This window comes from Brassica napus, chromosome A9, assembly GCF_020379485.1.
Source record: "Brassica napus cultivar Da-Ae chromosome A9, Da-Ae, whole genome shotgun sequence".
Lineage (NCBI taxonomy): Eukaryota > Viridiplantae > Streptophyta > Magnoliopsida > Brassicales > Brassicaceae > Brassica > Brassica napus.
The window spans coordinates 14,205,259-14,215,606 of record NC_063442.1 but is presented as its reverse complement, the minus strand read 5'-3'; the positions used below and the strand labels follow the sequence as shown (position 1 = coordinate 14,215,606).

The 10,348-nt window shown below is 41.1% G+C and overlaps 1 protein-coding gene across 1 annotated transcript; it reads right to left on the bottom strand.

The window, feature by feature from the left end:
- Positions 1 to 7,694: 7,694 nt before the first annotated feature.
- On the bottom strand, positions 7,695 to 10,070 carry LOC106409491 (pollen-specific protein-like At4g18596). Its single transcript, XM_048740648.1, has 2 exons — positions 9,703 to 10,070; positions 7,695 to 8,218 (listed from the first exon to the last, which is right to left on the bottom strand). Exons 1-2 carry the CDS (start codon positions 9,878 to 9,880, stop codon positions 7,872 to 7,874), a joined length of 525 nt encoding a protein of 174 aa, XP_048596605.1. The 5' UTR covers positions 9,881 to 10,070; the 3' UTR covers positions 7,695 to 7,871.
- Positions 10,071 to 10,348: the final 278 nt, after the last annotated feature.

Here is a 10,348-nt window from a genome sequence, read left to right as displayed (position 1 = left end):
TCGACCTGTACTGCGTCTTGATCTTCTTGATTTCTCCACACTTTTAGCCACACTTTCCAATCAATAGAACTTAGCATCAGTTGCATAACTTGCATCTAATGTGTTGTTTTTGTTTAGTCCTGATGTGTTGATGCTGACCTCTCTACTCTTGCCCCCTTCAACAAGAAATTCTAAACCCTAATCCAGTTTACGCGAGTGACTTCTATCAGAAGCTTCGAACTCCTGATACATTATTTTCGTCTCAACCACAAGCCGAGAGAAGCCGAGAGCACAACCTAAACAAACAACGAAACTGCATCTTTCAAGTTTTTGGACGCAAGACCTGATGGTTGTTTAATACCTCTGTCGGAGAGTTTGGACTTAGAATCACTTGTGTCGACGCCAAAGTCATCTTCACTAAATAATAGCATCGACGCATAAACCAATTCAAGTAGTTGTGAGGTTTGATAAGCAACTGGGCCTGATATTCTGAGATGGGCCTCGAATGATGTTGGTGAAGCCCACTCCAAAGCTGAGACCGCGGGAGTACATAAGGGAAAGAAGCAGAGGATCATATCTTATCCTAACGGCTTCATCTTCTTCCGTTAGACTCAGATCACCATTGTTGTATCTTGAGCTAAGTGAAACCACGCAAAGAGTTTAGTGGATTCCAGGTACCGATCCTGAAGGAGATGTACCCAAGGTTAGGGGAACTCTAAAACTTCGTGTGTGTCGTTCTCTTTCTTTCTTTCTTTTCTTCGTTCTCGAGTGCGTGTAGATTCGCGATCTACGAACAAACGAGTGACGTGAGTGATTGAGAGAGTACAAACGTTAGAGAGGTCGTACACTAGAGAGTCGATACTAGGACGTGTCGAGGTCGGATTCTTCTACAAGTGGTATCAGAGCTTGAGTTCGAGCGAGATCAAAGGAGAATCCAGAAGACAGGATCGAGCCGGAAGATCTGTAGAACGACATTGTTCTACGTGGAGGCGAGTTCTCGAAGATCGGATCAACAAGACTGAGTTGATCAGGAATCCAAAGGAAGTTCATTGTTACTCTTAATCTCTTTCGATCTGATTTAGAATTTGTGTTTGTGGATCGAGGTACTGTGGGATTGTCTTTCTTTTATCTGCAGGTAACAAGAAGAGAAGTCTCTAGTATCAAGAAGCATGGATCCAACACGAGGAAAGTTCGAGATCGAGAAGTTTGACGGAAAGGGTGACTTTGGACTCTGGAAATTCAAGATGATGGGGCAATTAGAGATCCAAGGGTTATTGTCAGTTCTTCAGGAGGAAACTACTTCAGAAGTCGACGCAGGGAAGACAGAGGAAGGGGTTGAAGCGAAAGTAGACCCAAAGAAGGCTGAAAAAGATCTGAGAGTCAGGAGCCTCTTCAGCACATGTCTCAGTGATGTCATACTCAGAAAGATCATGAATGAGACCACTGCTCTTGGAATGTGGAAAGCTTTGGAAAGAGACTACCAGACAAAGTCACTACCAAACCGCATATACCTCAAGAAGAAATTCTCATGTTTCAGAATGGAGGAAGACAAGCCAATGGAAGAAAATTTTGACTATTTCCTAAAGTTAGTAGCTGATCTAGCGAGTATCAAGATCGAGATATCAGATGAGGATTAAGCTATACAGCTCCTCTCTGGTCTCCCTACGGTTTACGAACCATTGGTGCACACACTGCAGTACGGGACGGGAAAGGATACTCTCACGGTTAATGAAGTCATCACAGCCGCCTACTCTAAGGAAGCAGAGCTGAAGCAAAAGGGACTAACTACAAGAGGAAAGCAGTCAGAAGGTCTCTACAGTGAGTCTAGAGGAAGATCATTCACGAGGAATGACTCTGGAAGCAACAAGCAGTGGAACAACAAGACAAGAGGCAAATTCAGATCGAAGTCTAGAGGGAAACAAACTGGAAAGCAAGATAAAAGCTGCTGGATATGTGGAAGTGACAGTCACTGGAAGAGAGACTGTCCAGAACGCAAGTCTATGTCTCAGTCAACGAAACCGGGAAGCTCAGCAAATGTGGCCAGAGACTTACCAGGCCCAACAGCTCTGACTGCCAGCTTAATAGTCTCATACGAGGAATGGGTCTTGGACTCTGGATGCATCTTCCACATAACTCCACGCAAAGAGTTCCTATCTGAGTTCACAGAGTTCGAAGGGAACAAGGTCATGATGGGAAACAACTCGTCTTGCAGGGTGCAAGGCATGGGAAAGATAACTATAGAAAACGTCGATGGATCTATAGTTACTCTGAACGACGTTCGATATGTTCCGGAGATGGGAAGAAACTTGATATCCTATGGTCAGCTAGAACAAGCTGGGTGCAGTTACAGTGGAAAGGACTATGTAATCCGCTTTCACAAGGGAGGCAAGGAAGTACTATCAGGAAAGTACAACAATGGTCTCTACTATCTTCAGGGCACAGTGAGAAGACCAGAGGCAAATACAGTAACAGGAGATGTGGATCTTACCAAGAGATGGCATACCAGACTGGCTCACATGAGTCTTCGGTCAATGGAAACACTGGCCAGGAAGGGACTTCTTAAGAAGGAAGAAGTCAAGAAGCTCGACTTCTGCGAAGGATGTGCGATGGGAAAAGCACATAAGCAGAAGTTCCCGAAAGCAAAACACATCACAAAGAACATTCTCGACTACATTCACTCAGATCTTTGGGGATCTCCTAACACAGTTTCGAGCTTATCAGGGGCTCAATATTTCCTAACTTTTACAGATGATTACTCTAAAAAGGTTTGGATCTATTTTCTTAAGGCTAAATCAGAAGTGTTTAATTGTTTTGCAGAGTGGAAAGCACTGGTGGAGAATCAAACATGCAGAAGGATTAAAGGGCTAAGGACAGACAACGGGCTGGAATTCTGCAATAAGAAGTTTGATCAACTATGCGCAGAAGCTGGGATAAGGAGACATAAGACATGTCCTTATACCCCACAACAAAACGGCATCTCTGAAAGGATGAACAGAACAATCATGGACAAAGTCAGAGCAATGTTGAGTGAAACGGGTCTAGATGGGAGCTATTGGGCGGAAGCAGCATCAACGGCAGTCTACGTAATCAACAGATCACCAAACTCGTCGATAAGGTTCGAGATCCCAGAAGAAAGATGGTCAGGTCATGAACCAGATTATAGTCATCTTAGGAGCTTCGGGTGCATTGCTTATGTTCATCAAGTTAAGGAAAAGACCAGTCCTAGAGCAGCTAAGGGTGTATTTGTTGGCTACGCAGAAGGAACGCGAGGCTACAGAGTCTGGCTTATAGATGAGAAGAAGCTGGTAATAAGCAAGGACGTAGTATTCAATGAGGAAAAATTCTACAAAGACCTTGAGAAAGAGCAAACAACCGTTGAAGAGAAACTGAGTCCTCAGGTTGTAAAGAAGAAAGTTACTTTCAAAAGTGATCTTGAAGATGTCTGTGAAGGAGAGAGCTCAAACTCAGGTGGAGCTTCTGAAAATAGTCAGTCACAAGAACAAGAAGCTGCGGGTGAAGGCTCAATGGGGCCAACAGACTCAGAAGAAGCAGTCCAAGAAGCAGAGTCAGAAGATGGTGATGAGAGTAGCGCTCAGGTGGAGCAGCTTGACAACTACGTGTTAGCAAGAGATAGAGAGAGGAGGGTCATTAGACCACCTTCAAAGTTTGAGGATGCTGATTTCTTCGCCTATGCATTGTCTAGTGCTGAAGATATAGAAATTCAAGAACCTAAAAGTTATACTGAGGCTATGAGGAGCAGAGACAAAGTCTACTGGAATGGAGCAGCAGATGAGGAAATGGAGTCACTGGAAAAGAATCACACATGGGATTATGTGGATCGCCCAAAAGGACACAAAGTCATAGGGTGTAGATGGATTTTTAAACTCAAACCAGGCATTCCCGGTGAGAATCAACCACCTAGGTATAAGGGGAGGTTGGTAGCAAAAGGATATGCCCAAGTAGAGGGAATTGATTATAACGAGGTCTTCGCTCCAGGGGTAAAGCACGTTTCCATAAGGCTTCTACTATCGGCAGTAGCACATTTTGACTTAGAGCTAGAACAACTAGATGTAAAGACCGCCTTCCTTCATGGAGTCCTAAAGGAACGAGTCTATATGGAGCAGCCAGAGGGGTACGTTCAGGAAGGAAAGGAGAAGAAGGTGTGTTTGCTTAGAAAGTCCCTCTACGGACTGAAGCAGTCACCGAGGGAGTGGAATCATCGCTTTCACACGTTCATGGTGGAGCAAGACTATAAACGAAGCGAGTATGACCCGTGCGTCTATATGAAGGGATCAGATATAGAGGACACGGTTTATCTACTGTTGTACGTCGACGACATGCTAATAGCGTCTAAGGAAATGAAGACAGTACAGAAGTTAAAGGATCAACTGAGTCGAGAGTTTGATATGAAAGACTTGGGGAGTGCAAGAAGAATCTTGGGGATGGACATACAAAGAGATAGGTCAAGAGGAGTGTTGACTCTATCTCAGAATGATTATCTAGCTAAGGTTCTAAAGACGTTTGGTATGATGGACTGCAGAGCGGTAAGTACACCGCTAGGTTCTCAGTTTAAACTACAAAGCTTAACTAAGCCAGAAGAAGAACAGCAAGCTAGAGAAATGGAAGACATACCTTACACAAGTGCAGTTGGGAGTTTGATGTACGCAATGGTGGGATCCAGGCCGGACCTTGCGTATGCAGTAGGAGTCGTGTGCAGGTTCATGAGCAAACCTGGCAATGATCACTGGTTAGCTGTGAAATGGATAATGAAGTACATTAAGGGGGCGTTAAGGTTGAACTTAACTTTCACCAAGAATGAAGACTTCATGATCAGAGGATACTGTGACTCAGACTACGCCTCGGATTTGGATAGGAGCAGGTCCATCACTGGGTATGTGTTCACGGTAGGAGGAAATACAGTCAGCTGGCGGTCGTCTCTACAGAAGGTGGTGGCGTTGTCAACAACGGAAGCAGAATACATGGCGTTGTCAGACTCGGTAAGAGAGGGTCTGTGGCTGAAAGGAATATGTGAAGAGATGAAGCTGAGTAAAGGCGTAGTGGAAGTGCACTGTGATTCCCAGAGTGCGATCTACCTAGCCAAGAACTTCGTATACAGAGAAAAGACTAAGCACATCAAGACTAAGTACAACTTCATCAGAGAAGTAATTGCAGATGGAGATGTCAAAGTAGTAAAGATTCACACTTCGGTAAATCCAGCTGATATGCTTACCAAGACATTGCCTGGAGAAAAGTTCGAGGGATGCTTAGCGAAGCTAGGCGTCATTGAATCAGCTTGAAGAAGCTGAAGCTCAGTCGTCTTTGGAACTGAGAAGACGATGGAGGATAAGTTAAGTCTCGGAAGTCAGAGAGACGGAAGTCAGCTCAGATGAGACTGATGAAGAGAGCTTGAAGTAAGGACAAAAGAGCTCGGTGGAAGACCAGGATCGGTGAAGCTTCGACTAAGGTTTGGTCGAAAGCACGCGGAGGGAGAACATCAGTTCAGTTAGCTTTCAAAGATGGAGATTGTGAGGTTTGATAAGCAACTGGACCTGATATTCTGAGATGGGCCTCGAATGATGTTGGTGAAGCCCACTCCAAAGCTGAGACCGCGGGAGTACATAAGGGAAAGAAGCAGAGGATCATATCTTATCCTAACGGCTTCATCTTCTTCCGTTAGACTCAGATCACCATTGTTGTATCTTGAGCTAAGTGAAACCACGCAAAGAGTTTAGTGGATTCCAGGTACCGATCCTGAAGGAGATGTACCCAAGGTTAGGGGAATTCTAAAACTTCGTGTGTGTCGTTCTCTTTCTTTCTTTCTTTTCTTCGTTCTCGAGTGCGTGTAGATTCGCGATCTACGAACAAACGAGTGACGTGAGTGATTGAGAGAGTACAAACGTTAGAGAGGTCGTACACTAGAGAGTCGATACTAGGACGTGTCGAGGTCGGATTCTTCTACAGTAGTATATATCTTCGGTTTTAGTTTCCAGGAAAATTTCATGTCGCCAACATAACTGAGTAGAAAGATTGTAGTTTTCGTTTAGGAATTTCGGAGAATAAGGTGTGGCAATTGGGGATTTAAAGGGAGTTTATATTAGCGAAAACGATATAGTTTTATTAGGTAACGGTGTTAACATATTTTTAACTGTTGACTTTTGAGGTGTTTAAATTGGTTCGGTCAAACAAAGTTTGTGATTTAAATGAGAAAGGTTAAACAATTTGAGATTTAAATAGTTCACTAATGAGTTGGAGCTCTTATTGGCTTATATTCGAAAGTTGGGGATTTTTTTTGGCAGTTTTCCCTTATTTTAAAGGCTTCACTGCACTTCTTATAAAAACTACTTAATTTTTAAATTTACAAATAAAATTTAAAACAAAACTCGTGTGAGCATGCGGATCCGACTCTTGTAAAATAATTAAATTGAGTTTTATCAACTAATTTTAATTGAAAAGCATAGATTATTTTCCTCATGTTTCTGATCTTTTGTTGTCTCTGTTTATTGCAGCCAGAGACGCGAAAAAAGTCGATGCTCGCAAATGAGACAAGTGTCACCCTCAGACAAAAAAGAACTGCCTACTATAGTACTTGAAAGAAGAAGAGACTCCTCGGATGGCTGTCTTTACTTTGTTCATTCAGAAAAAAAACTTTGTCTATTTACTCGGTATTGTGTGAATCTTTATACATTTGAAAGTTATTACTTATTAGCAATCCGGTTGAAAAACCATAAACAACTTCAGCGTGACTTGCTTACATTTTTTTTACTTGTTTACATCGGTACAAATAACACAAAGTTTATAAGAAGTAATGCTAACACGAAATAGATATTAACTTTATTTGGAAGAAACAAACGACAAAATATTATTTCTTCAGATCAATGTGTCAGATACCAATTAATCACATTTCAACACATACCTTTCGATTCATAAGAAGAATCAGAGTTTATGCAACATTATTCCAAAGCCCCAACGGTATTGCAAGGTGTGAGGTACGGGGAAACTCAGTCATTTAAATTGGAAATGCTCCCAGCTTCGGTTTAAAACGGAGTATCATGATCCAGAAACATGGCTCTGTCGCCGAGGTCCTCGGCAACGGAAGAGTCAGAAGCAATACCACGGACGGAGAAATTTGAGAAACGGAGCCACATACACTGCTTCCTCTGATTCGATGAGTTTAATTAAGGGATGCTATAACGCCAAAGCTACTAAAGTGTTTATTGTATCTTGCAACCATTTACTGCATTTGGTCTGAGCGGAATAAGCTACTCCATGACTATATCTCCACATGGCCGAGCATCATCTTCGAGCAGCTAGACCGTTTCATCAGGAAACTATTTTGTCCAAGAGAAATCAAAAACTGAGTTTTCAGCCTAGCTAATGCAACATTGGCTTGTTAATGAGTAAACTAGTTTTTAAAATTCCTATGCCTTACCGAAGAGTTTATAACTTGTTACAAACACTTCCAAATTTCAATAAAATTCACATATTTGACCCAAAAATGACAATATCAGTTTTAATAAGGTTTCAGAAAAACAAATCATTTCCTTTGTGTATCAAATTCAGATTTTAATTAGGTTTCAGTCTTTCAGATCAATCATTACCCTTCTAATGATTTGTTGACTTGTGTTGTAATTGATAATTTCTCCAGCATTGATAAGTTAACTCTTGTTTTTTCTTTCAAAGTTAACTCTTTTTTTTTTCTTTTTATAGAACAACAAAGTATGACTCACAATCAATTCAAATTAATCAAAAACAAAAACCGCAAGATTAACATCAATAATTACTAGTGGTATTAATTCATAATGATAAATAATTGATAAACTTGACGGAAAACCCTTCAAATTGAAGCAAATAGAAATAAAATCTCTCACGTCATATATTCTTTCTTTCTTCGCTTAGAAAGTAACGTCAGGGACAATACCGAGCTCCTTGAAAGCAGCGGGACAGTCAGCTGACGGTGTCTTAACCATGAAACCGAGAGGGTTAACGATACGTGTCTCGTGAGAGACGATACCGTCATTTGCCGTTAGACTGATCTTAGCGGCGTTACGTAAGTATGCCTCTTCGCTGACGTCGCTGCAACCACTGTCTGGTGATTGCACCAAAACGAGCTCGCAAACTTCTTCTTCGTGGTCGCCAGTTACTTCCATCATGTAGCTTCCCGTTTTGTCGGTAACGGCTTCTTTGGTCAACGCTAGGGTTCCGTTTGTTCTGCTCCTGCACTCCAACTTCACTTTCGCTCCTTCACAAATACGAACTCATGTTAGCCCAGTTGTGTGTATATATATTGTCGCTATTTGGAGTCTAAGGATACGTATTATAACCTTTTTTTTATTTAAGTAAAACATGATATGATTTGGAGTTTGTCAATGGTTGAATCGTTTGCATGTCTAGTTGATATTAACTTTACAAACTGATGTTGGAGATATATATTTGAAACAATGAATAGTCTAAAGACTAAAATAAAGTTGTGGTTCGATTCTGAATCGATGTTGTGCATCAGCTGACTAGGGCTGAATAGCACTTAAATCAAACTAACTACTACTTAATTGTTTGAACATATTTGATTTTAAACATTGTTTGACATCCCCGAGTTGTGATATATGGAAAAGTTTAAAAGGATTGATTTGACTATATATGTCACCAAAGTTGACTTACCTTTTCTATCACATATCTGTTTAGAACTCTAGAATTAAGCGTGTTTGGGCTGGAGTAGTAAAAGGATGGATGACCTATCGGGAAGTGATTCGCAATACCGTGCGAGTAAGGCCAAAGCACGGAAAAATGTTGGATGGTGATTGCAGGGTTAGTAAACAAGACTTTCGGGCTTAGAAAAATTAACGCACTGCTCGTCAGACAGGATGAGGCCCACAGGCTGAGAGAGCGGGGGTGGATGACCCATTAGCCGTGAGCGGTCGGGGAGTTATAAGTGGTATCAGAACTGGTTAGCCATCTAGCTCGGTTCTGACCCGAGAGGCATCTTGATACCTGTCGGGACACAACGAGGACGTTGCGTTCTTTGAGAGGGGTGAATTGTAACATCCCAAGTTGTAATATATGGAAAGGTTTAAGAGGATTGATTTGGCTACCTATGTCACCAAATTTACTTACCTTTTCCGCCACATATTCGTTTAAAACTCCAGAGTTAAGCGTGTTTGGGCTGGAGTAGTAAAATGATGGATGACTTATCGGGAAGTGATTCGCGATGTCGTAGGAAGTGATTCGCGATACCGTGCGACTGAGGCCAAAACACGGAGAAAACTTAGGTGGTGATTGCAAGGTTAGTACACAAGATTTTGGAGTCTTCGGAAAAATAACGCACTGCTCGTCAGACGGGATGGGCCCACGACGTGAATGGCCCATTAGCCGTGGGAGCATTATACTTTGGCCCGGTAATTAATTACTCTAGTGATATTGGTCAATTGCCTTTCATTTGGATTTAAAAATCTATATAGTATTGCATGACGCTGCATGGATTCTCTTAACATGCAAGATAGAGTGCGCGCAAACGTAATCTTCTCAAACTATTTCGTTATGCAAGTTTAAAAAAAAAAAACTATTTCGTTCTGCAATTGTTATCAAACGACTTGTTTTCTTCTTTTTGTGACTGTTATCAAACGAGTTTTGATGTGTTAATTTTTTTCTGTTGACTATTCTGGCTACAATGTATTCACGTCACAAATTCATAACTTTTTATTAAAATACTTTATTATTAATTTAATATACCTTCAAGGAATTTGCTGAGACGGGTAACGAATTGGACACGGCAAGTGTCACAATAAACTGATCCCTGAATCTGGAAACGGTCAAAATCATCAGCATCGGCGGCGGAAAATCCGGGGAGAGAGGACAAACACACGACGGAGACGACAAAGAAAGAGTAGAAGAAGGCTTTCGACGCCATTTTTGTTTTTGTTTGGTGGTCTTCTCTTCTTTTGGGTATCTCTTTATGATAGGTTAGCTTCAAACAATAAATTGAGATATGTTTGAGAAGAGGACAACTATTCTGGTGAAGCACCAAGTTTGTTTTATATTAGAAACCCGATTGTTGTTTTTAGACTGAAACTAAATTTTAAATCATTGGTTTGTAAATTTAAAATTAGTTTCAATAGGTTTTAAATATAAGAATGTTTATTTTATTAAAGCTTAAATATAGCATTGGTAGAAAGAAGCCGCAGCTATTAATATAAGGTCAAATCAATGGATCTAAAAGAGTAGAAAAAATATTACAAGGATTTATTTTCTAGTTTAGGTTAGAGCAGCTCCAACGGCCGTGAAACCCGTTTTTGAATTGTAAAAATATAATATCTTACTAATAATTTAGTTTTTAATTTAATATTTTTTTGATCGATGAAGAAAAACAGCTGTACTG